Source organism: Schistocerca nitens, chromosome 4, assembly GCF_023898315.1.
Source record: "Schistocerca nitens isolate TAMUIC-IGC-003100 chromosome 4, iqSchNite1.1, whole genome shotgun sequence".
In the NCBI taxonomy this organism is placed as follows: domain Eukaryota; kingdom Metazoa; phylum Arthropoda; class Insecta; order Orthoptera; family Acrididae; genus Schistocerca; species Schistocerca nitens.
Window position 1 is genome coordinate 50,524,234 of NC_064617.1, and position 27,765 is coordinate 50,551,998.

The window sequence follows — 27,765 nt, forward strand, 5'->3', positions numbered from 1 at the left end:
ACAAATGTGGCAGTATACATGTGATGTGTTACGACAGCAAAAGGAACCTGTGATCACTGAAGGTACTGTTGTTTACTTATTCAATGTTTACCATTAGATATCAGTTTAATTTTTCGTCAAAAGTAATCCTGAACCATATTCTGAAATAGCGTCTCGTTTCTCCACTAGGCAGTGCCACAAGTTCCTCCAAAAATCGTAACACAACACACACACACAAATGTAATACTTACTAATGTAAATCCACCCGATGATGGAGGTTTAAACCTTCGAAACGCGTCGTGGAAATAAATAAAACGGTGACTGGTAACAGTAAACTTGTTGTTTCATTTAATTACTCAAAACATGTAGTGCGTCTTAAAGAGTTTTTACTTTCTTTCTCCGTGAGGTTCGTTTCTTTTAGGAATTATGTGAAACTAACTGCGAAATTGCTTAGGTAATTAAGATACTGTAGAGCGAGCGTACGTTAACGGGAAACATACGAAACTTCACTGCTGCAGCTCCCGGAGCCATGTTGTGTTTGCGCGTAACGGCGAACCAGCATCCCTTCCCCTTTCAATGTTCAACTGTCAAACAGTTTCTGTTCAACTGTCAGTCACTTTCTTCTTCTGGACTAGGTATAGGACAACTCACGGGTAAATCAACGTACCACATCTTGTTACAGAAATGTGGTAGATTTCCGCTACGAATACGGGAGGATGTAGCAGTAAGCTGGCCCACACGATTATGGTTAGATAACACTTCATTACAAGAGGACACACACAAGTTGTCTACACAGTACAATGGTCGAACCTTGACTATCTTTGATCTCAAGTCCCACGGATATCCACTTCGGAGCTGCGAGGTGTTTGGTCTGTACATCTACACCTATATCTACATTCATACTCAGCAAATCACACTTAAGTGCCCGGCAGAGGGTTCATCGAACCATCATCACAATATTTCTGTATTATTCCAGTCTCGAACAGCGCGTGGAAAAAAAACGAACACCTATATTTTTCTGTGCAATCTCTGATTTCCCTTACTTTATTATTATTATTATTATTATTGTTGTTGTTGTTTCTCCTTATGCAGATTGGAATCAATAAAATATTTTCTCTTTCTGAAGAGAAAGTTGTTGATCGAAATTTCGTGAGAAGTTCCGCCTTCCCTACAACATTTTCTATGTGTTGTTTGCAGTTTAAATTGTTCGTAATTGCAATTCTTAAGTACGTACATGAATTTACACGCTTCAGATTTGACTGATTTATAGCGAAATCGAAGTTAACTGATTCCTTTTGGCACTCATATGGATGACCTCACACTTTTCATTATTTGATCAATTGCCAATATCTGCGCCATACAGATGTCTGTCCTAAATCGTTTTGCAATTTGTTTTGATCTTTGATGACTTTACCAGACGATAAACAACAACATCATCTGCAGACAACCTAAGACGGCTTCTCAGATTGTCTCTTAAATCTTTTATACAGATAAGGAGCAGCAGAGTGCCTATAACACTACCCTGGGGAAGCCAGAAATCACGTCTGTTTTACTCGATAACTTCCCGTCAGTTACTACGAACTGAGATCTTTCTGACAGTAGAATCACGTTACTACGAACTGAGATCTTTCTGACAGTAGAATCACATAACTGAGACGATATTCCATAAACACGCGATATGACTACAAGCCGCTTGTGAAGAAATCTGGAAACCTAGAAATAGGGAATCAATTTGAAATCCCTTGTCAGTAGCACTCAGCACTTGGTGGGAGTAAAGAGCTAGTTGTGTTTCACAAGAACGATATTTTCTAAATCCGTGTTAACTTTGTGTTATCTTCGAAGTAATTCACAATATCCTAACACAATAATTATTCCAAAATCCTGCTGCATATCGACGTTAATGATATGGGCCTGTAACTTAGTGGATTACTCCTACTGCTTTTCTTGTGTGATCTGTGCTACTTTACAGTGTTTGGAAACGTATCTTTCGAAGAGCGAGCAGTTGTTTATCATTGCTAAGTATGGACCTATTGCATCGGCATACTCTGAAAGGGACCTAATTGGTATAGACTCTAAAGCGGAAGACTTGCTTTTATTAAGAGATTAAAGTTGCTTCACTACTCCGAGGATATCTACTTCTAAGTGGCAACTGTTCTTGATTCGAATTCTGAAATATTTACTACGTTTTCTTTGGTGAAGAAATTTCGGAAAGCTGTGTTTAGTAACTGCTTTAGCAGCACTATCATCGATAGTATCTCAACTGTTATCGGACAGAGAAGGCATCGATTGTTTCTTGGCGCTGGAATACTTGACATATGAGCAGAATCTCTTTGGATTTTGTGCCAAGTTCCGAGGCAAAGTTCCGTTGTGGAAACTATTAGAAGCATCTGACATTGACGTCTGCGCCAATTTTCGAGCCTCTGTAAAAGATAGCCAAACTTGGTGATTTTGCGTTCGTTTACATATGGTATGGCATTTTTGTTTTTTTCTGCAACAGTGTTCTGACCCATTTTGGATACGAAGGGAGATGAGCTCCGTAGTTTTATTAATTTATTTGCTATAAATCTCTCAGCTACTGTCAACACTATTTCTTTGAATTCAAGCCACATTTGGTCTACACTTCCCGGTAAATTGTTAATATGGGAAGAGTGGAGATTGTCTCTCAGGAAGATGTGAAGTGAATCTTTAACTGCTATTTGTACAGGTGATTTTTTCATTTACTTTTCAAGGATTTGAGAGTTGCAATATTCAGTCTCGGTACGACAACCTGTGATAACCAATCCCTGTATCCGTTTTGATGTTCGTTAATAGCACAGGATTGTTTGTTTCTGAAAGGTCAAATGTGTTTCCACAACCATTTATTATTCGAGTGGGCTCATGAACTAATTGCTCGAAATAATTTTCAGAGAATGCGTTTAGCACAATTTCTGGTGATTTTTTATGCGTGCCTCCGGATTTAAACATGTTTTATCTTGTCTCCGATATCGATAGAGCTGTTTTCTCCACAAATGTTTAAATTAGGCACACAGTACATTCGTACTGTCGCTTTTTGTGGGAAGCGCGTTGAATACATTACTTTGTCTACGATTCATCGTTTAACAAATTTCTCTTGGTAATTCTTGAGCAAAATATTGTGCTTCAAAAGATTGAGTTACCACTCATTGTTATTCAGTACACACTCACCTCAGTACTGATGAAAAAAATAACCTCTCGAAGGGATTTCTGGTCCAGTATCATTACCATGTTCTGTTGAAACCAAACTCCGTTGTTCGTTAAACTCAAAATTAATTACGTGATACCACACAATGGTGACTGGTGAGCAGAAATTTATTGAAGGAATATCATTTACTGTTCGTACAAACCACGTTGATCATCATCAGTCCACCTTTCGTGGCTGAGCGATGGCCACGTCAAACTGCTGTGCGGAGGACCAAAGTTCGATTACAGCTACCGGCAGGGATTTATTGACGGTAGGAGGCCCGGAACGGGGTGCACTAAGCGTCGTCACGCCATTTGAGGTAATACTTGCATGAGAAATAGCGAGCCGAATCTCAAGGAAGTGGACAACGAATGGGAGAGCGTTGTGCTGACTCCATGTCGTCCGTACCGTATCCGAATGGCAGAGAATGACGCAGCACCCTGTGGGCACCGCGTGGTCCTCTGCGCCGTAAGGCGGGGACGCCAAAACTCCATTATCGGTCATGCAAGCATATCACAGAATCATTAGTAATATTACTAAAAGATTGTCACTGCGTGTCGGATTTTGCAGTAACATTCCTTTGTAATCATTCGTTTAGAACAGGGGCTCCCGAACCTTTCCTCTGACGGAACACTCTGAGAATCCTGGTGTTCCGATAGAACTTCTTGTTCATTTTGAAGGTGAATAAAACTTTTAAAAATGGAAAAAAACTTGTGTTATTCCGTGAGTACTTCAATTTTATATCATAACAAATAACACAGAAATCTTTATAAAGATAAAAATAATGGCTACCGTAAAAATGCAAAAAAGTGCTATGGTATTAAAAGTTTTTGTGGATCACTTATTCACTTGCCGCGGAATACCAGTGTTCCGAAGAACACAGATTGTGAAACCCTGATTTAGAGACTAACATTCTGCAACACTTTACCTCTCTCACTCCATTGGTGCTCTCTGTCAGTAAAACGTACTATCTGTCATATACGAGAACAAGTGTGGCAGCTGTTAAAACACCTTAAGTTCGTAGTTCTTATTAACCGCAATACAGCAACCGAGCGACGTGACATAACGGTTAAGACACTGGACTCACATTTGGGAGCTGTGGAGTTCGAATCCAGACTGACAATTCTCCTTTAGTTTTCCTTTAGTTGCCCTAAATCAATTACGACAAATGACGAGGTACATGAAATGTGTTGGCCATTGCGAATGTGAGCAACCTTCGGCTGCATTATGAATGAAGACATTGAAAATCTTTGCCAGATCGGGATTCGAGCCTGAATTTCGCGCTTGATCGGGTTCGAGTCCCTCATCGGCACACATTTTCAGTGTCGTCATTCCATTATACAGCCGAAGGTTGTCTACATTCTCAACTCGCATACATTTCATATACTTCATAATAGCTGTAGTCGCCGCAGTGCCTGTTCCTTGGGACATGCTTTCACTGCAACATTGTATGTAATGCCTCTGAAAAACACACAGCCGATTTATTCCTCCATCCGAAATGGTACTTTATCCACCCTCGTGTTCAGCCTCTAGTTATTTCGTCGTCGTCAAAGCGTTGAACCATAAGCTTCTCTTCGTTTCTTCTTAACGTAGCGGAGTATCTTCTTTTAATAAGTTTCATTACTTCATCGGTATTAATTCGGGGTAAATTGGTGGAATTACTTTAGTCTTTCAGACAACATACCTTGTTTATTTTGCGACTGGTAAAATTTCGGTTTAGAATCTTCTGTAGAATTCAATGAAAAATTTACTCTGCCAGGCCTAAAACATTTCGTAACCTTATTTATGAATGAATGAAAGCGGCGTTTTTCCACTTCTGCTGTAATTTTATTATTGTTGCACAACCAGTGTATTACCACTATGAAACGGGTACGCAGCGTTTGAATGCAAAATTGGCTTAGATATATTTACCGAGGAAAACGGTATCATAATTATAAAAATTCTAAAATTTTCCTTTTCTGTACGTCGGATAGTTTTGTCTTGGAAATAGCTGTTGTTTATGGTTTGACAAATAGCTGATGCACTTTACACTTTTGTGTATACTTAAGGGTATGGCCAAAGAGAAAAACATGCCTATAAAAATAAAATTATTAAAAACATATGGGGCAGCAAAATGTGAAATTCGCAGATTTAAAAATTTCCCTTTTCTTTGATTTCTGTCAATATATTCAACATGACTTGCAATTTTTAATAGTGAGAACTTTATATCGACACCGTCATTGTTGTATTAGTCTATTATGTTAGCTTACCGTGAAGTAATAATTCGTGCAGTTGTCTATAGACATACTTCAACGCAGAATAAAGAACTAACACATGCGACAAAAAAGGGCAGCAATAGTGTTGAGTAAATGTATTAGTACGTTTCTTTGATTCAAAGAATCCCCGATGACAGTAATTCTAATATGTACGTACTCAGTTTTAAACAGTGGATAAGAAGAACATTCTTCTTGTATCTGGAAAAGAATCTTATTCAGATTAAACAGATAACAAGAGAATAAGAAGCGCTTTATTTGTAGATGATGTATACAGCAACTGAAAGGTATCCACAGACTGCAAATTGTATTCAGTTCATTTGATGTAACAGATGATGATGGATGGAGCTACGCCCAGATTATGAAATGGCGCACTTGTGGCAGCGGTGCTTGGCTGTTCAGCGTTCAGTCTCCGGTCATCATCTCCATGAACTCTGAAACACAGAAAATATCTGGGTCACGACATGTGTTCATTGCAGTTAACCTATCTTTGCAACCTCTCTATACAGAGGGTGTACACAATTTACGATCATTGTTTCCAGCATGATAACTTGGACGTTACTCCATCTACCTTTGAAACATACTAACTGCAGGTCACACTCGATCGGATAGCTCACGTCACCTGCAAGTCGTTAGCTTTACGCCCTACACACTTAAACAAATTACACTTACAGGTGCACAGACCATCATATTTTTTGTCTTGAGCGTATTACTTTCGGATGAAATTATGTAAAGATCCCATTACCGGTTCTGACCAAGATTTTCGAAAGGTTTGCGTTGGTAATAACGCATATACCAGAACCGGAAATTCTCCCCGAAATACTCCAAATTGGACTTACTCGGCCCAACTACCATTTCGTCTGGTGTTTAGATTTAAAGACTCACTCTTACTCTTAGTTTACAGTGCATCAGAATTCAGAGGGCCCGCGACACCTTAGGGATAGAGACGGAAAAATGTACAGTTAAGTAATATTGTGTAAATGGAGACCTACTGAAGAATAAAACAGTTCGCTTGTACTCATCATTTGACTAGCTGTTGGATAAGCCACGACACAGTTCAGGAGCAGCCTTAGCTTTCTTGTAATAATTACCGATCTGGTAAACAGAAAGGAACACTTTTTCTTCTTAAGTGTCGATTTTACTCCGAAACGAACAATATGACAAAATGCATTAGCGAGTTACTTAGTAGTGTTGTTACCAATTTTCTAAGCCCCGTAAACTGTGTCTACAGTACTGTCGCTGACGAATACAACGTTTTGCAAACACTCAAGAACTTCTTAAAGGCTGAGTTGCTATTTGCTGAAGAAGCACGTCTGGATTTGGTAACTGACGTATTGTAGTGATAACACTTGAATCATCTGACGCAACTGAGGTAGTGTCTGTCGTGGTCAATACCACATCTTAAAGGAAACGGTTTTTGGTCTCTAATTCGCTCACACAGGGGCTGCAAGTAGGTGAAATATATCATTCCACAAGGTGCAAGAGATTGTGGATGTTGTTGGGGGAAGGAAAAAAACTGACTATTGATTATGTAGTATATCAATTTTCATGGGGTTTTCGACTTGATTTTTACATTCCAGTTTCTGTTGGAAGAAAATATCATTGTCTTATCTCAAACTTTGTGTTGGCCCTCTGGCATGTTGTCGCATCTCCCTACATAGTATCCGCAGCTGTTTCGCCCGAATGCGGATATTTTCGAAAGTCGATTTCTCATTGCGTTCGAAAATGCTTATCTTGTTGACAGGGTGCGTATCCATGACATGACCTAGTTTCGCGGTGAAAGGCGAAGTTGTTTCGAGTTTTCGTGACAGATGGCTGACTTCGGTTTTAAAATAATTTGTTTCTGGTCAAGGAGAGGGATTTTTTTGGGGGGGTGGGGGTGGGGGGTGGAGGGTACGGGCCCTTTCTTCCATCTGGGTATGTACGCTCTAGATGTCACTCATGTCCCATCGCTCATTCGTCTCTTTTCGCGTACAAAAGAAGTGGTTTGTAGTAGCATCGAAACATGAGGAGGTGAAACACCAGCAGTACACCGAAAAAAAAATAAACATCGCGATTGAAGGGCCAAACTAATTTTATGGCAGCTAAATCGAGCAGTTCGCTGTTGGCTGATAAGTGGTACATTTGGATCCAGGAGGTACAGGTGACGATTCTCTCTGATATGACGGGTCTAATTTACGATGAGTATTTAGAAACAGTAAATACGAAAGTATTCTGTGAGAACTTGTAATGTCTTGCTTTTTCAAAATGAGTCCTGGCTTGCCGAAATCTATATTGGTTGGATCATTTGAATATCAGTTTTTCCCACACAGTGCAATATCCCGGAGCACAGAGCGACAGGAATGTTGTATGCGGGATGACGAGAAAGTTCCTTGTACGCATCAGCGTTTGTGTACGGTGGGATGGACCGAAATGGAATCCATCTTTGGAGTGCCCCCTTTCTTTTGTGAGAAACGGTGGACGCATTCTCTACAGGAACAACCCCGGACGTTTTATCTCGCATCCTGGCAGAGGGTTCCGGAGAGAGCGGACGCTACTGCAACGGCATCTCGCGAAGTGTTGTCGCCGCCCAAGCGTGAAAGGCTGTCGACATACCGTACGAGCAGAGACTGCGGTGGTGCGACTATGAAAGCACTACGAGTAAGAGAAACTAGGGGACGATAACAGACGTCATTATTTACATCGCAGCTTGTAATATTTTTAAAAATTATCGTTCACAATGAGGAGCGGAATGTTAGTACAGTTTCGACAAGCTGAATGGATAAATTAGTCTTAGCTCAGCATCGTAGCCAACACCCAAATCTCCAGATGTCAGACACTCAGATCCGTACCAAACGTTATATGTCGAGAGAGTATGAACCAAAACACCGATCTAGTTAGTTTTATATGCTGTTGTCCAGTTGAACATGCGTGAACGGTAATTAAAAGTATCACCAAAGGTATGTGGCACAGGAAAAGCTTATCTGTGAAGGAAAAGTTTGTCTGTGTGTAATTGTATCGCAGGTCTCGCATTCGGTCGTCGTAGCAAAGTTTCTACGTTCATACCCCACCGATGACAAGTTTTTTTTATTATTATTGTTTACACGTGAAGCTGTTGTATGGGTGAAAATTTTCCTGACATGTAGAAGGACTTTTCGGAGTTTGTAATATCCTTTCGGCAGTCTGCTCTCCATTCGTTAGTTGCACATTATATACTTATTATTGATATTATTATTTTATTATTGATTATAATTGTTACTTTTATTTCCGCACGTTTGATGCAATTGTTCGTAGCGTAAAAAAATTGTAATCATTGAGATTTGAAACCGGGTCCCTCGATATGTGACAACTTCCCCACGGACGCGACATGTTTCATTTACCCCCAGTTATCCTTTTGATGTTGCTCTGGTGTTGCTTTTAATTAAAGTTTACGCTCGTTCTGCTGGACTACAGCATATAGTACGAAATAAATCGGTGTTTTGGTTCATACTCTGTCGACATACAACTTTTGGTACCGATCTGACATCTGGAGGTTTGGGTGTAAGCATCACCTTCCTGTTTCACATCATATACAGCGTCGGTGACGAGGGTTCAGATAGTGCCGCAAAGTATGCCAATTGAGCTCTTATACAAATTGAAACGTTGTGTGGAGTGGTAAAATATTGTGGAAAACCGTAGTAACCATTTCTTAAACCTTTTGTCTTGGACGAGGCCGCTCGAGTGGGCGAGTTTGCGAGTTGTTGCAGGGAGAGGGGGGGGGGGGGGGGCGGGCGCAGACGAGTTTTATGTATCCGTTCGGCCATTCATATTTTGATGTACATCGGACTCTTAACTCATTTCCTGTCTATGTCGAAGTGTTTCCTTAAGCGATACAAGACTATTTCCTTCACAAAACACTCTCTTCTTTATTTTTTTTTATCTCCCGGGATATTTGTGTTTATACAGGAGTATAATATCAAGATTTATTGTATCACAAGCATGTCATGCCTAATTTTTATCGTCATTTGGGAAATTAATCTTTCTTTAGGAATCTTGAAACGGTGCGCAAAACGTTTCGTCTTTATTGATTATCTAATATTAGATATCGATTTGTTCTGTAGTTGGGAGGTCTGGTATAGGGTCCAGTCAGCCTTATTGAGGTCAGATGACAAGCTGCTTGAATAAAGAAACAGCGGCACCGTTAGGATTCACGCTGGTCACATGTCCCACAATCAAAATTAATTCCTCGTACTGTCTTGTAGGCAGCAGTCCGAACAGGTGTAAGGCCTAATCCATTAGTGGTGTTTACTTTTTAATTAATTCACAATCTTGGTCACCTTTTTTCTCCATCAGGTTCCCGACTGGTTTGTTGCATCCCGTTAGGAATTCTCTTGTGCCAGCCTTTTCATCTCAGAGTACCATTAGCGCTCCGTATCCTGAATTAATTTTTTAGGTATATTCCAGTCTCGGTCTTACCCCATATTTTTTCCTCTACAGCTCCCTCGAGTACATCAAGATATTCCTGCTTCCTAACACATGTCCTACCATCACGTCCCTTCTCCGTGTCAGTCCTTTTCAGACATTTCTGTCTCCGCCGATATTGCAAAGAACTTCTTCATTTCTTATCTTATCAGTCCCCCCATATTTAATATTCCTCTACAGCACAACATCTCAAAGATTTCGATTCTCTTCTTTTTCCTTTTTAATTTGCCAATAAATGAAATACTAATTAATTGAAATGAAATCCAGACTGTAAAATCTTTATTTTATTGAAATACGAAAGCCAATTTTCTCTTCCCAAAGTGAAAGCAACCTTCCCACTTGACATCTGTTTCCTTTACTATTTCTCCTAGGCACTCAGCTCTCGTTTTTAACTGTAAGTAGCGTCCGACAGAACCTTGTAAATCCAAGGCCATAAAAGAACACAGATCCTTACTTGTCGATAACTGTGACACCTTTTTATGTGTCATTTCGGTTTTTATAAGCTTTTCTCGTTTAATCCATGATCTGTTTTTCCAGAAGGTATATTAATTTGATACATTCGTTTCAGGGATACTAATTGAAAGTGTGTGATGTCCCGAGACTCTAAACAATGTATTTGTCTTCTGCTAGTAGAGTTATAACATCTGAGACTTCCGACCAGACCTCAAGACCGAAATCGAAATTTCATTCTACTGATACCTTCACCTGCTTTCTAATATCTCGCATAGCCTCTCTTGCGTTCCTGGCAACATAAACTACTCGAAAACAAAGTTCAGTATTCGAGCTAGATATGGCATTTCTAAATGTCAAAAGTTTATAACCTTATTCCTTTAGTTTCATACCAGTAATGAGCCATGCATACACCAAAATTTGGTTAAAATTACTTGAGGCGTCCCTCAGTTTTGATTCTGTGTCACACCTTATCATGCTTATCCTCAGCCACAGGGCTACTAACAATGTCGTATTGTAACAGTAATTTTTTCCCTGACAGCAAGTGATATGTGTGACAAGTTTTCTAGAAACTGCTTTAGGGGTTACAGACATATGCTAGTACGCCATTATCTGTGCACCATAACCCCTTGTGATGCTACGTGATTGTGACTCTCACCAAAGAGCCTAGTGACCCAGACAACCTTGCATTCGTTACTAATTTTTAGCGAATATCTGTAGCGGAACGTGAGATCAATTTTTTCCATTCGCATGTTGTACTCCGCTACCGCCAAAGACTTGTTGAGGTCTTCATTGTTTTCACCCAAAAATTTCTTTAGGTTCGGGAATAAGTCAGAATCACATGGTACCAAGTCAGGGATTTATGCCGGATGTCAAGAAATTTCCCGTTTAAGACGCTGAAGTTCTTGCTGTGTTCATGCTGATGCAAGAGGCCGCGCATTGTCTTGGATCAAAAACTCCCTTGACGACAACATTGTACGTCACTCCCTAGTAAGATGTGTGGAATGTTGTCCGCAAAGGTGTTCAGATAGTTCAGATGGCTCTGTGCACTACGGGACTTAACTTCTGAGGTCATCAGTCCGCTAGAACTTAGAACTACTTAAACCTAATTAACCTAAGGACATCACACACATCCATGCCCGAGGCAGGATTCGAACCTGCGACCGTAGCGGTCGCGCGGCAAAGGTGTTTTTATTCATGAGAATGCGCGGCATCATGCATCAGTACGAACACAGCAAGAAGTTCAGCATCTTAAGTAGGAAATTTTTGAACAGTCTGCGTACAGCCGTGACTTGGCACCAAGTGATTTTCACTTATTCCCGAATGTGAAGGAATTTTTGAGTGGAAGACAGTTCACAAGCGATGAAGACCTCAAACAAGTAGTGATATCCGACCTCAAATCTTTGTGGTGAGGAGTGGAACATGGGAACGGTAAATTTCGTGTTTATTTAGTCGAGCCAAAACGTTCTTTACTTTTTGAACGACCCTCATACAGTCAGTGATTTTTTTATCAAATATTCAGGATTTGTTACAATTATTAGCGTAAACGCGTATAGTTGAAAGTACAAGATATCAGAGGCAATAAAGTCTCAGGGAACATAGGTCCGCAAATGAAACTTTTGCGACAATATTACGGCATTGTGGTTACCACTGACTTGATTCTGTGTAAACATCATCGCATTTAAGAAAAGGTAACAATAATGTAAAATATCAAAAAAAGTTATTAGAGATACTTTGCTAGAAATGCAGGTGTTTTGAATGAACACGACAACAGTTAAATGACCTTTCTCGTTCTTAAAGGTGTACAACGTGCTGTGCTTCTTCCCGGATAAAGGCCTGTAACCGTCGCCGAAATAAGTTTTGAATCGTTTCTGCTGTGTCGTCCGAACAAGGCATAGCCAGGGCAAAAGAACCACAGGCGCAAAGATGCGAGCTGCTGCCAGTGCCATAGAGACTCACCGCTTGGCCGAGTTCCACCAGCGCCACGGGCGGCGCTGACGATGAAGATATTCACTTCGCCTCGGCCAATTGCCGGCCGAGTACAATATGCTCATGATCGGACAACAGACAGAAGTCTACTCGGACGATAGAAGAGGAGCTCTCGCCCACCTGGCTATAGATCATCGTCCAGGGCTGACTTAGACAGCGAACTTTGTTTCGTGAACTCTTAAAACTGTTGTTAATTGCATTTGGTATTCACTGTGAAGTTGCATTTAGCCATTGAGGGATTTTTTGTGTTATATTAATTGCGGTGCTGCAAGTCACAGATATAAGTAAATATTTTAACTCATTTGTGTGACTTCGTTACTAATTTGTTGGAGTGTCGTAGAAACTTCGTTCTCCTATCCAGTTACCGGACCCTGGGGCATAGCTGTGTAATAGTGGCAGGGGGAAATCGTGTTAGTGGTGTGCTGCACCAGAAGCCGTTCCACGAACTCACAAACTCGGCCTACCATAACAACAGTGGCAACTCAGTCTCCCCAGTAGTAGCGACTAGGGTGTACAAAAGCTTCAGACACGCCGGGACCATTTCGAAATTCTTGACAAATATCAACAAGTTTATGTTCCATTTGTTCAACCGTGTTAACTGGAATGGTGTACACATCTAAGGTGGCCCAAATAGAGAAATCGATGGGGTTCAGATCAGGTGATGTTGGAGGCTACGGCACAAGTCGTCCTCGCCAAATCCATCTGTGGCCATATCAGCGCGTTAGATATCGTCTCACCACAGAAGCAAAGTGTGGCAGTGATCCATCATGCACGTACAAAATCCTCTGGTGTAGCTTTAAGGGAACATCCTCAATCAATCTTGCAAGATGAACAGAAACCGATTTGCTAGCCACGTAGCACGACTAGCTACACGTTCAATGAGAAACGTCGCTGACGAGGCTCACGCACAGCCTGTGGGTTGGAGGCTAGATGACTTCAAACGTGAATAATAATTAAACACAGAATTACGATTGAACCGTGCTACACCTGTAAATAAAATGTTGTTGTCAAAGGGTAGGGTTGCCTACAGCTTGTTGTTGTATCCACTGACAGATCAATAGTCTAGGACCAAAGTCCGCCTCAAAAAGACACTGAACTCGTTGGCGGTGGTACGGCTGCATTGCACTGCGATGCATCGTTCACCAAACACTACTGTGGTTCATTCCAGGAATTTATGTGGCAAGTCTCCTTGCGAGATTCCTGGACAGTGTTCAATTGTTTCCAGCACCACATATTCAAGCATAGGTGTAATAAGTACAGGCCTATCCGCTCCTGCAGTATGTGCAAACCTCACAGTTTCTCGGAGGCACTGATGAACATTTGTAAACGTTCGACTCTCGAGGTCCCTTCGGGCAGAGTATGTTTCTTGGTACAAAAAAATCAAAATTTCTCTGAGCACTATGGGATTAACTTCTGAGGACATAAGTCCCCTAGAACTTAGAACTACTTAATCTAACTAACCTAAGGCCACCACACACATCCATGCCCGAGGCAGGATTCGAACCTGCGACAGTAGCGGTCGCGCGGTTCCAGAGAATAGCGCCTAGAACCGCTCGGCTACCGCGGCCAGCTTCTTGGTACAAGCGTGCAGCCTCTCGTGCATTGTCGTTAGCACTACCATACATGAAACGCATATCCGCATACTCCTCGTTACTGTCATGTTTCATGTCACCACCCACGCTCCTATAACAACTGACATGAGTGGCGCTCTGACAGTGTAGTGTATTGTCTAGTCCATTCTGTCCGCAGCTCGTGGTCGTGCGGTAGCGTTCTCGCTTCCCGCGCGCGGGTTCCCGGGTTCGATTCCCGGCGGGGTCAGCGATTTTCTTTGCCTCGTGATGACTGGGTGTTGTGTGCTGTCCATAGGTTAGTTAGGTTTAAGTAGTTCTGAGTTATAAGGGACTGATGACCTCAGATGTTAAGTCCCATAGTGCTCAGAGCCAGCCATTTCTAATCCATTCTGTTTACAACTCCACAGGCCGAAAATATAAATAAAGACCACACCACGGACCGGCACGCGGTGTTTACACAGAACCACGTTAGAAGTAGCTGGCAACCAAAAAGTCGCGCGTTTGCGAACCTACGTTTACTGAGACTGTTTTGCTTCTACTATCGTGCACTTTCAACTGTACGCATTTACATAATTAATTATGATACACCCTGTATAGATACACAATATTTCTTTTTGTGGCTTACATATGTGGATTCAGTATTTTGAGTCATGGAAGACTGTTCAAATGTGTGTGAATTCCTAAGGGACCAACCTGCAAAGGTCATAGGTCCCTAGACTTACACACTACTTAAACTATCTTAATCTAACTTATGCTAAGAACAACATCCACACCCATGCCCGAGGAAGGACTCGAACCTCCGGCGGGAGGGGCCGCGTAGTCTGTGACATAACGCCTCAAACCGCGCGGCCACTCCACGTGGCCATCGAAGACTACAAAATATATACATGTCTCCTGAGTAGACGGCATTAATACAAATGAATGAAGAATTTTCCAAGCGTATGTGCAAGTTATGATTTGTTACCGTTCTTGTTATTGGAACAGAGCTTGCAAATTACCTGAAAAATGAAATAACCGATCTAATTACTATAGCGAAAATTTTAACTTTCAGATCTGCAGCTACCACAAGAAAAGATAAAAAAATTTAGTTTTCTCTCGAATGCTCACCTAACACAGTGTTCACAGTGTTTCGACAGCAGACGCTTTGGACAAGGTAGTATGAATGGTTCAAATGGCTCTGAGCACTATGGGACTTAACATATGTGGTCATCAGTCCCCTAGAACTTAGAACTACTTACACCTAACTAACCTAAGGATATCACACACATCCATGCCCGAGGCAGGATTCGAACCTGCAACCGTAGCAGTCGCGCTAGTATGAATGTTTTGTTGTAAACGTTTGATTATCTGCCTTGTCTGTAACATACGTGTAACTCAGTGGCACAGTGCGAAAGTGAAGGAAGGATTTACCTTCCGGCGAGTAGGAGCTTATTGGAGACGGAGACCTTGTTCATATTGGAGAAGGGAATGTATCCTCCTTTTCAAAGATTATGTCCCGAAGTTTGCTTTGAGCGATTTAGGGAAATAACGATAAACCCAAGTCTGTATGTCGGACAGGAACTTGAAGCGCCGTCCTCGTAGATGCAGATCCGGAATCTTGCCACTGCCCTGGCTACTTCGCTCTGTACAAGTGCCCAAGTGTCAGACCGCAATTCCGAATGTTCGTAATTCCAACTCACAGCTTCTTTGAACTTTTACAACGTTTTCTTAACACTATGTGATCAAAAGTATCCGAATATCCCCAAAAACATACGTTTCTCATGTTAGGTGCATTGTGTTGCCACCTACTGCCAGGTACTCGATATCAGCGAACTCAGTAGTCATTAGACGTCGTGGGAGAGTAGAATGGGGCGCTCTGCGGAACTCACGGACTTCGAACGTGGTGAGGTGATTGGGTGTCACTTGTGTCATGCGTCTGTACGTGAGATTTACACACTCCTAAACATCCCTAGGTCCACTGTTTTCGATTTGATACTGAAGTGGAAACGTGAAGTGACACGTACAACACAAAAGCGTACAGGTCGACCTCGTCTGTTGACTGACAGACATCGCCGACAGTTGAAGAGGGTCGTAATGTGTAATAGGCAGACATCTATCCAGACTATCACACAGGAATTCCAAACTGCATCAGAATCCACTGCAAGTACTATGACAGGCGGGACGTGAGAAAACTTTGTTATTATGTTCCAAAGATGAACCAACACGCAATTAATCAGGTTTCGTCCCATCAATTTATGATTGTTTCTGCAATAATCCCGACATCTTTCTGAGCACAAGTCAGTTTCAGTGCTGTATAGCTATCTTGTCGTTGTGGTCTCCAGTCCGAAGACACGTTTAATGCAACTCTCCATGCAAGTGTGCCCTACGAAAATCTCTTTATCGCTGCATAATTAATACAATCGCCTTACTGTAGTCAGACTTACTATCCATCTAAAGTTTTTACCCTTCACTCACTTCCCTCCACTGGGAAATTAACAATTCCTATATGCCACAGGTTGTATCTCATCGATCTCTTGTTTATTCTAAATTCGTTGCAGTGTCTGTTCACCTTAATCGTCATTTTAATTGTCAGTATTCGTTTGCACAACCCTATTTCAAAACCTCTGCTTGGCTCTTACGAACTATGGACTCTGCCACGGTGAGGTGGCTTGCGTGCCCCAGCTATACAGATAGCCGTAGCATAGGTACAACCATGTGTGTGTGGAGGAGCCAGATTAACATATGATTCCTGCCCCACAGCCTTTTCAGCAGTTGCAGCGGCATCTGTCTGGGTGACTGATTTGAGCTGGCAACAGTAGCCAGACAAGACTGCCTTACTATGTTGGTAATGCAAACAGTTGAAAGCAAGGGGAATTTACGGTGTAATTTTTATCGAGGACCTGCAGCTCCACTGTATGCTGCGATGACGATAGACTACTCTTGTTTAAAATAGTCCTGAATTCCCGTCTCCGCGACGGATCTACTCAGGAAAGTGCTGTCATCAGAAAACGAAGGGAAATTTTGGCTGCCGGCCAGAGTGGCCGAGCGGTTCTAGGCGCTACAGTCTGGAACTGCGCGACCGCTACGGTCGCAGGTTCGAATCCTGCCTCGGGCATGGATGTGTGTGACGTCCTTAGGTTAGTTAGGTTTAAGTAGTTCTAAGTTCTAGGGGACTGATGACCTCAGAAGTTAAGTCCCATAGTGCTCAGAGCCATTTGAACCAGCCAAGTTTGGCCTACACCATATTAATTGAGATGTTCATATCATTTTGTTCAACTCGGTACCATTCTACGGCAGAAACAGTAGATGCGGCAGCCTTACCGTCGAAGTCCACGGTGCCGGAGCCATCAGTGTCGATCTCAGCGATCATCTCGTCGAGCTGGTCCGGCGTTAACTGGTCGTCTAGCGCCGCCAAGATCTCGCGCAGACTCGATGTTGGGATGTAACCGTTGCCTGCCACAAACAAGGCATGAATCATCTATCTGTCAGCTTGGAGACTAAACAGATTCGAAATTACATTTCTGTTCTACTTGTCTAATGGAAAATAAGCCTGCTGAAAGGCTTTCGCAGTCTCATATTCACGTCTTATTTAGTAATAATGGACCGAATGTTGCCTTTGTTTAGCAAAGATTATGAAACAACATTCTGTCTACTTGATTTCTTCTACCTACCAGTCAGCATGGTTCAACAGATATCCGTTAGAAGGAAAGCTGTAATGATTCGTCGTTATATTAAATAAACATTGGAAGTCATTTTTTCCGTTCTACGTCGTTCCTTAGTTGCTTCAAAATTCATAGAGGTCTTAGCAACCAAATGAAAAGCAGTTTCTTTCTTTCCATACGCGTTTCGCTTCTTTTATTTATAAAGCAACTTCTTTGGCCTGTAATACGTGTTTCTTTTAACATATATAATAAATTTAGTATGTAGTAGCCCCCCCCCCCCCCCCCCCACAATGAACCATCGATCTTGCTGTTGATGGGGGCCTTGCATGCCTCAGCGATACAGATAGCCATACCGTAGGTGCAACCACAACGGAGGGGTATGTGTTGAGAGGCCAGACAAACATGTGGTTCCTAAAGAGGGCTTTCTCAGTAGTTGCAGGAGCAACAGTGTGGATGAATGACTGACCTGGCCTTGTAACATTAACCAAAGTGGCCTTGCTGTGCTGGTACTGCGAACGGCTGAAAGCAAGGGGGAACTACAGCCGTAATTTTTCCCGAGGGCATGCAGCTTTCCTGTATGGTTAAATGATGATGGCGTCCTCTTGGGTAAAATACTACGGAGGTAAAATAGTCCCCCATTCGGATTTCGGGGTGGGGACGACTTAGGAGGACGTCGTTATCAGGAGAAAGAAAACTGGTATTCTACGGATCGGAGCGTGGAGTGTCAGATCCCTTAATTGGGCAGATAGGTTGGAAAATTTAAAAAGGGAAATGGATAGGTTGAAGTTAGATATAATGGGAACTAACGAAGTTCGGTGACAGGAGGAACGAGACTTCTGGTCGGGGCCATAAATGTAAAATCAAATTAAACAGGAGTAGATTTAATAATGAATAAAAAAATAGGAGCGCGAGTCAGCTACTACGAACTGCATAGTGAACGCATTATTGTAGCCAAGACAGACACGAAGCCCGTGCCTACTACATTAGTACAAGTTTATATGCCAAGTAGATCCGTAGATGACGAAGAAATTGAAGAAATGTATGATGCGATAAAAGAAATTATTCACGTAATGAAGGGAGACGAAAATTTAATAATCATGGGGGACTGGAATTCGATAGTAGCAAAAGGAAGAGAAGGAAATTTAGTAGGTGAATATGGATTGGGGGTAAGAAATGAAAGAGGAAGCCACCTGGTAAAATTCAGCACAGAGAATAACTTAATCATAGCTAACACTTGGTTTAAGAATCATGAAAGAAGGTTGTGTAAGTGAAAGAGGCCTGGAGATACTGGAAGGCTTCAAATAGATTATATAATGCCATGACAGAGATTTAGGAACCAGGTTTTAAAGTGTAAGTCATTTCCAGGGGCAGATGTGGACTCTAACCATAATCTATTGGTTATGAACTGTAGACTAAAACTGAAGAAACGGCATAAAGATGGGAATTTAAGGAGATGGGACCTGGATAAACTGAAAGAACTAGAGGTTGTAGAGAATTTCAGAGAGGGCGTTAGGGAACGATTGACAGGAACAGGGGAAAGAAATACAGTAGGAGAAGTATGGAAATGGAAATGAGTATTTGGCGTCATTGGCCAGGAGGCCCCTTACGGGGCAGGTCCAGCCGCCGTGGTGCAGGTCTTATTACATTCGACGCCACATTCGGCGACCTGCGCGCCGGATGGGGATGAAATTATGATGAAAACAACACAACACTTAGTCCCAGAGTGGAGAAAATCCCCGACCTAGCCGGGAATCGAACCAGAGCCCCTTAGGACGGAAGTCCGTCACGCTGACATATCGGGGCGGACACTTTGAGAGATGAAATAGTGAAGGCAGCCGAGGATCAAGTAGGTAAAAAGACGAGGGCTAGTAGTAATCCTTGCGTAACAAAAGAAATATTTTATTTAATTGAGGAAAGGAGAAAATATAAGAATACAGTAAATGAAGCAGGCAAAAAGGAATATAAAAGTCTCAAAAATGAGATCGGCAGGAAGTGCAAAATGGATATCCAGGAATGGTTAGAGGACAAGTGTAAGGATGTAGAGGCATGTCTCACTAGGGGTAAGATAGATACTGCTTCCAGGAAAATTAAAGAGACCTTTGGAGAAAACAGAACCACTTCTATGAATATCAAGAGCTCAGATGGGAAACCATTATGAAATGGGAGATATGACACTGAGTGAAGAATTTGACAGAGCACTGGAAGACCTAAGTCGAAACAAGTCCCCGTGAGTAGACAACATTCCATTAGAACTACTGACAGCCTTGGGAGAGCCAGCCTCAACAAAACTCTACCATCTAGTGAGCAAGATGTATGAGACAGGCGAAATATCCTCAAACTTCAAGAAGAATATAATAATTCCAGTCCCAAAGAAAGCAGGTGTTGACAGGTGTGAAAATTACCGGACTGACAGCTTAATAAGTCACGACTGCAAAATACTGACGCGAATTCTTTACAAACGAATGGAAAAATTGGTAGAAGCCGACCATGGGGAAAAATGGTTCAAATGGCTCTGAGCACTATGGGACTTAACATCTATGGTCATCAGTCCCCTAGAACTTAGAACTACTTAAACCTAACTAACCTAAGGACAGCACACAACACCCAGCCATCACGAGGCAGAGAAAATCCCTGACCCCGCCGGGAATCCAACCCGGGAACCCGGGCGTGGGAAGCGAGAACGCTACCGCACGACCACGAGATGCGGGCGACCATGGGGAAGATCAGTTCGGAATCCGTAGAAATGGTGGATCGCATGAGGCAGTACTGACCCTAGACTTCTCTTAGAAAATAGATTAAGGAAAGCCAAACATACGTTTCTAGCATTTGTAAACCTAGCGAACGCTTTTGACTATCTTGACTGGAATACTATCTTTCAAATTCTGAAGGTGGCCAGGGTCAAAGGCTGTTTACAATTTGTACAGAAACCAGATGGCAGTTATAAGAGTCGAGGGGCATGAAAAGGATGCAGTGAAGGCAACAAATGAAAAATATGGAGCAGGAATTATAATCCATGGAGAAGAAATAAAAACATGCCGATGACGTAATTCTGTCAGAGACAGCAAACGACCTGGAAGAGCAGTAGAACAGAATGGACATTGTCTTCAAAGGACGATATAAGATGAACACTAACAAAAGCAAAACGAGGATAATAAAATGTAGTCAAATTAAATCAGGTGATGCTAAGGAAATTAGATTAGGAAATGAGACACTTAAAGTAGTAAAGGAGTTTTGATATTTGGGAAGCAAAATAACTGATGATGGTCGATGTAGAGAGGATATAAAATGTAAACTGGCAATGGCAAGCAAATCGTTTCTGAAGAAGAGAAATTTGTTAACATCGAGTATAGATTTAAGTGTCAGGTAGTCCTTCTGAAAGTATTTGTATGGAGTGTATCCACGAATGGAAGTGAAACGTGGACGATAAATAGTTTAGACAAGAAGAGAATAGAAGCTCTCGAAATGTGGTGCTACAGAAGAATGCTGAAGATTAGATGGGTAGATCACATAACTAATGAGGTATAGAATAGAATTGGGGAGAAGAGAAATTTGTGGCTCAACTTGACTAGAACAAGGGATCAGTTGGTAGGACATGTTCTGAGGCATCAAGGGATCACCAATTTAGTATTGGAGAGCAGCGTGGAGGGTAAAAATCGTAGAGGGAGACCAAGAGATGATTACACTAAGCAGATTTCCGTGAGCTATATCGTAAGTACCACCAAACGATAATTTAACCTCATGAAACTGGTGCTACAAAAGTTGTTTTCAATCTGAAAAATAAGAGAAAACGTAACATAGCAACAGTTTTGTAACTACTACATAATAAATGTATTGTACACATTAAAAAAAAATATTTACGAGAGGCCACTGAAGATGCTTCATTACAAAAGAAGCGAAATGCAATCGGTAAACCACCAACTGCCTTTCATTTAGTTGCAAAGACGGAACATACTTCCATGAAATATCGGATGGTTCATAATACACTGTAACCCTGAAAGTGCTTCAGTGTACCTTTTTATGCTACGTGCAAATGTTTTCCAGTTGTTACCTATGGAGAGGAGCTACCTTTTACTGTCTTCAAAGTGCACTGCGTGTTTATTTTGATCCTTAGGCTGATACTTAATGTCCATATGGGAATTATTTCTCAGTTCATACACGAACATCTATGCGGAGAATCATCTCGATTTACATTACCTGTTCCTTGAGAGATCGAATACAATATAACATTTAGATTTTGTTCTCAGTTGTCATAAAAGAAAATCAGTAGTACTGACTGTAGAATTTGAAGGATGTATATAACAAAATATAAAGCACAATATAAGACACAAGCAGCTGTGGATAATTGATTATCACAAAGGACTTACACTTTATCTCTATAGATTAGAAAATATCACAAAAAACTACTGTTCTTTGTTTAGAGCCACTACGCATCACTTCAGACAGAATGCAGGAGTATTACTAGTTTTCTCTTTACTGTGTCTGTATATACTCTCTCGAAAATAAAGTATCGCGCGGTGTTCTTGTTCGTTTGACGGTAAATATTTTCACGGCCTTGCCATACAGTCGGTCATTCACATGGGTAGTGGCAGAAAACAGTTATCCCTAAAGGCACTCACAGTATTGTCGTAATTTGAAGTTTTTTTTTCGAGCATCTCCAGTATTGGGGATTTCCCAATTGTACCTTGTCGACTTAACAGCCACAGTACCGTCAGACCAAGCAATTTGAATACCAAACAATTTAATACATGTAGAAGAACTAAAATTCAAAAGCTTCATACCTCAATTCAACGGTTAACTCTCTACATCTACAAGACTACTCTGCAATTCACATTTAAGTGTTCCGCAGAGGGTTCGTCGAACCACAATCATACTATCTCTCTGTACCATTCCACTCCCGAACAGCGCGCGGGAAAAACGAACACCTAAACCTTTCTGTTCGAGCTCTGATTTCTCTTATTTTATTTTGATGATCATTCCTACCTATGTAGGTTGGGCTCAACAAAATATTTCCGCATTCGGAAGAGAAAGTTGGTGATTGAAATTTCGTAAATAGATCTCGCCGCGACGAAAAACGTCTTTGCTGTAATGACTTCCATCCCAATTCGCGTATCATATCTGCCACACTCTCTCCCCTACTACGTGATAATACAAAACGAGCTGCCCTTTTTTGCACCCATTCGATGTCCTCCGTCAATCCCACCTGGTAAGGATCCCACACCGCGCAGCAATACTCTAACAGATGACGAACGGGTGTAGTGTAAGCTGTCTCTTTAGTGGACTTGTTGCATCTTCTAAGTGTCCTGCCAATGAAACGCAACCTTTGGCTCGCCTTCCCCACAATATTATCTATGTGGTCTTTCCAGCTGAAGTTGTTCGTAATTTTAACACCCAGGTACTTGGTTGAATTGACAGCCTTGAGAATTTTACTATTTATCGAGTAATCGTATTCCAACGGACTTCTTTTGGAACTCATGTGGATCACCTCACACTTTTCGTTATTTAGCGTCAACTGCCACCTGCCACACCATACAGCAATCTTTTCTAAATCACTTTGCAACTGATACTGGTCTTCGGATGACCTTACTAGACGGTAAATTATAGCATCATCTGCGAACAACCTAAGAGAACTGCTCAGATTGTCACCCAGGTTATTTATATAGATCAGGAACAGCAGAGGTCCCAGGACGCTTCCCTGGGGAACACCTGATGTCACTTAAGTTTTACTCGATGATTTGCCGTCTATTACTACGAACTGCGACCTTCCTGACAGGAAATCACGAATCCAGTCGCACAACTGAGACGATACCCCATACGCCCGCAGCTTGATTAGAAGTCGCATGACTTGTTTTTTAGAAAACCAATTTCAGTAAAAATAGTATCTGGGGATAGGATCTGACACGAAATATTATGTAATAGGATGAACACAAAATTTTTAATTAATTTTGATTTATTCAATATTTTAGTTCAGTTGCCGTACAGTAAGTGCTGTCATTAAGCATCATTTTACATACCTTCAAAGTCTTAACTCGATGTGATGTAAGTGGCAGAAGTAATACACTCTTTCAGTGGCACTCGACATCTAGCATAGATTACCGATTTTGAAATGATTCTGGCAACACAATGACGCTAAACACAGTCAAGATCGATGCAACCAGGCTACGCGTGTTGCAGACGGCAACTTCTTGCATATACGAGTGCATTATACGTAAATTTACGGTCTTCTTTTTTCCAAATGGCAACACTATGTAATAGAAGGTTAACTGTTATGTTCACTCGACTCTCTCCATGGAGAAGAATTAATAAATAGGTCTTCGACGCATCCGCTTTCCACACTACAATAAGCTGTTCTTGTTTGTACTATAACACATTTTTTTAAAAAGGAAATACTCTATACTATATGCTGGAGGAATGTCACATAATTTATGATGTGAATTTACTCTACATATGAAAATAAACCGAAAAATTCCTACGAATACGTGTCCGATTTTCGTTTGTTACGGAACTGGAGCGGATTGAAGACTATACACATTCATCAGTGAATATGAAGACAGATGTGAATATTACGTACAGAAATGCTGCGACTATTATTTATCCAGATTTTCAGAGCAGAAAAGACAAAGTTTGGATATGCTCTTCGCGAGCTCACATGTGATTTACTGTGTTCTCAGCACCTGCGTTCCCCCCTTCTTCCCGCCTCAACTAACAACATCGTTACCAAAAGGAATGGGAGAAACAGTATCCCATACCAAACACTAACCAAATATGATTCAATATGATAAATCTGAATCATAATTACTACTAGTTTCTTATTAACGTTATTATATTTTGTAGACGTGGAATCCAACAATGTATTTTCTTCAAACAGACAGAGAACTGGGATGACTAGCGAAATATCTCCCAGGTTAAGTAAGGGCTGATAATCTTTTGCGCCTTTTTTTCTCACCTTTGTGTTAGTGACATGTGCTCACCTTCCTTGTCGTAGAGACGGAACGCCTCCTTGAGCTCCTTCTGCATGACCTCATCGTCCTCGTCCAGGAAGTGCGTGGCGACGCGACAGAACGCTTCAAAATTCAGGCGACCGTTCTCTGCAACAGATCGCTCACGGTCAGAATCTTCGATGGAGGATATCGAATGTATCATCTGTATTGTTCAGATCTGAAAAAACGAATCCAAGTGATACACGATAAAAATGTCCTGAAAGATATATTTTATCATTATTACAAGTTTTCGTTGTGCAAGCAGCCGCATAAATATGTTTACAGTGCGCACAAACTGACTGAAGCATAATCGCCGAAATATTTACACAACTTTTAATTTCTACGTAAAAAGAAGGAAAATGTCACAGGGCAATGCCCAGTTGGTTTGTATATTTGCTTCGTCACTGAAGATCCTGTTTAACGTTCCTTTGGGCAATACAAACGTTATGTCTCGGCGAAGATGTAACCCATGAAGATTGAGACATGATTATCAGAACATTTTCAGTACATAAATATGACCTCAACGGATCTTCACAATAAGACCATTATTTATTCCAGAAGATAGTCATGAATTACGTTTGTTCCTCCTAATATTAGGAGATACTCCTTTTGTATAGACACGTCACTGCCAGCAAATGACAGTAAAACGCTATCAAGCTTCGAAGAAAGTCACGGTAGCTGTTTTTGGACTCCTTGAGCAGATTGCGTCTACCTGAAATCACTGACCAAGTACCAAGCATGTGCGTGATCACAAAGAGCAGTTACAGTTAATCGGCGTAGGTAACAATTATCGCACCACTACAGGATTGTAGTTCACAAGTATTACGGTTAAATATTTGTCTAAAAATTGTCAATCTCGTACAAAAATTATGGATGCCCTCAGCACTTCGAGGCATTTATTGCCCCGAGTTTCCTGATCAAAAATGAAAGCGTGCGTTTCCAACCGATAAATGAGTTGTACATAATTTCTACACTTAACATCAGAGTAAATCTGTTTTGAGTATCCTCAAGAGGTACACATTCAGTAAGATCTTCAATTGTTATTCAAGACTTGGTGTCAGTAAAGTTCTTTTGTTCACGAATGTACTTGCTGCCTGCGCCAGTCTAAGTTTGATATCTTACTTGGTTTATGGAGTTTGTGCAATCTTGCTCCCAAGAAAAAATAATTCTTTCAGTCTTCTTATCACTGTGTCTTCCCCACGATGACGCTATTCGCTTTTCTGGTATAGTTCATCAGATCCACATTCGCTACTTTTACCATGTTAAGTATTCCGTCCATTCTGTTCAACAAGTCTTCTTAGTCCTCCTCGTTTAGGCACAGAAGAACTGCGTAGTCTATGGAGCTCATGACTGGTGTTCAACCCACATGGAGATTTAGTTCGCTTTTGGAATTATATTTCACTTCCTTTTTAATATCCTCGACAGTTAAGCAACAGTGGCGACAAGCTCTGCCATAGTGATGTGAAATCCAAAATTTCTGGAGAGGTGCAGGTCCTTGGATGGGATTATCTCTGTAGTGGAAGGCATGTGCCAGTGTACAACGTTTTTGGGACGCAGCGTGTTTAACTTGGCAGTCGGCGGAGCTGTCTCGTATTGTTTGCTACGTGCCGGCAACTACTGCTCCTTTGAAGGCCGGGAATGCGATTTAGCTAATGGCAAGGCTGCTCAGTTCTGCCCTACTGGTGCTGAGCAAATCCCTCATGGCTTTCAGTGAATGATATGCGTAAACTGTTATGTTTCTCATTCGCGTCGTTGAATTCCTATGTGGACACTAAGTCGTGCTATTAATATTCGATGATGAGGTACATATTTATGTGGGGTGAAAAGATGCACAAGAGTTGAGCAGTGCACCGTGGTCTCGCAGCGTAAACAACTCGTTTACAGAGCTAACTCTCTGACTGTAAACACTTCTAGCTCTGGAAATCTTTTTAGACTTCAGTATGTCTGAGGTCATTGAGTTGACGGTAAGTAATGTCTGACGTCAAAGAATTCCAACGAAGACAGTTGTTGGCGTCTGCTTTGCTGGTGCATCCGTATCAACAATTTCTCTGGTGATTCTGAAAAACTTATTTCATTCAGGACCATCGAAATGTTATTGCCAGTGCTAGAAGACGACAGATGTGTCACTTTCGTTGTAAATAAGAATATTTTACAGCTGCACTGACACATTTCGGTTGAAAATACAAATTACTGCAACCAGTGGAATTTATTGTTATTTCCATTTCAAGGTTTACGCTATTCTTACACTCGTATATTGTTCATTAAGCAGCAGTGCGAAACTGTATCGATCGCCTTATGCGGGCTGGTCATAAACGGTGTGAAAAGCTTACAAAGCTGTTGCAGGAACGGGGTGGTCATAAACAGTGTGAAAAGCTTATAAAGCTCACTGGACTGCTCAGCCTTTGGCTCGCGTTCGATTCTTACTACCGTTCCATGTCCCAGTTTTGTATGGCTCTTTTGTTCGGTTTTAGGGATCCAAACGAATAACAGTTCGGCTACACCGTGTCTGACGGACCGCTTGAGTTTACGCGCGCAACGGCCTGATTGGCTAACTTCAATGCTAATTAACCCAGAAACTGCGCAACGTATCGAATTTTTCATTAACAATTAGTTCTTACCACAACTTATCCTGCAACACCCTTACACGCTTTTCAGAGTGTTTCTGACCGCCCTGCATTAATCGTCTGCGCCTTCTCATTGAAATAATCTACGTAATGATGGTGGATAAAACTTCGAAATGCGTAGCAAAAGATCAAGAAATGTGACACTTTACAGTATAGCGAATTTTCATTTGTTATCTTGGTTCGATAAAGTTATATTGTAGAATTACCACAAAAAATTGTCGACCATATAGTCAAAATTCTACTACGGTAGGAACAAGATAACTTTGACTGAAATTCCAGTACGGATTAGAAACATGCAGGCTTTCTATTTAGATTTAAGATAGCATCCTGGAAACGACAATATGAGTTGATAACTAGACATAAAGGCAAAAACTAATCATTAATTCACCCTAAAATTCCTCAGCTCACGAAATCCTATCCACACTAAGACTCTAGGCATCTGCTGTCTTTAATAACTAGATTCAGATTTAATCTCTGACTTTTGCTTGAACATCTGCACAAGCCAGGCATGGATCTACATCTTCGTATATATCCTGAAAAATTCTGTGAAGTTTGTGCCGGAAGGTACTTCTTATTGTATCAGTGATTAGGGTGTCTTCCCGTTCCAAAGGTGCGCGGGAAGAAAAATTTTTTAATCGCCACT

The 27,765-nt window shown here is 41.4% G+C and overlaps 1 protein-coding gene across 1 annotated transcript in view; it reads right to left on the reverse strand.

The window, feature by feature from the left end:
• Positions 1 to 5,662: 5,662 nt before the first annotated feature.
• The window catches only part of LOC126252532 (troponin C-like), a 60,069-nt gene continuing 37,966 nt past the window's right edge, over positions 5,663 to 27,765 (reverse strand). Inside the window, exons 4-6 of the mRNA XM_049953427.1 lie at positions 24,490 to 24,606; positions 17,181 to 17,312; positions 5,663 to 5,864 (exon numbers count right to left, since the gene is read on the reverse strand). Of these exons, the coding sequence (XP_049809384.1) occupies positions 5,836 to 5,864; positions 17,181 to 17,312; positions 24,490 to 24,606 (278 nt within the window). The 3' untranslated portion in view covers positions 5,663 to 5,835. The remainder of the gene's footprint in view (positions 5,865 to 17,180; positions 17,313 to 24,489; positions 24,607 to 27,765) is intronic.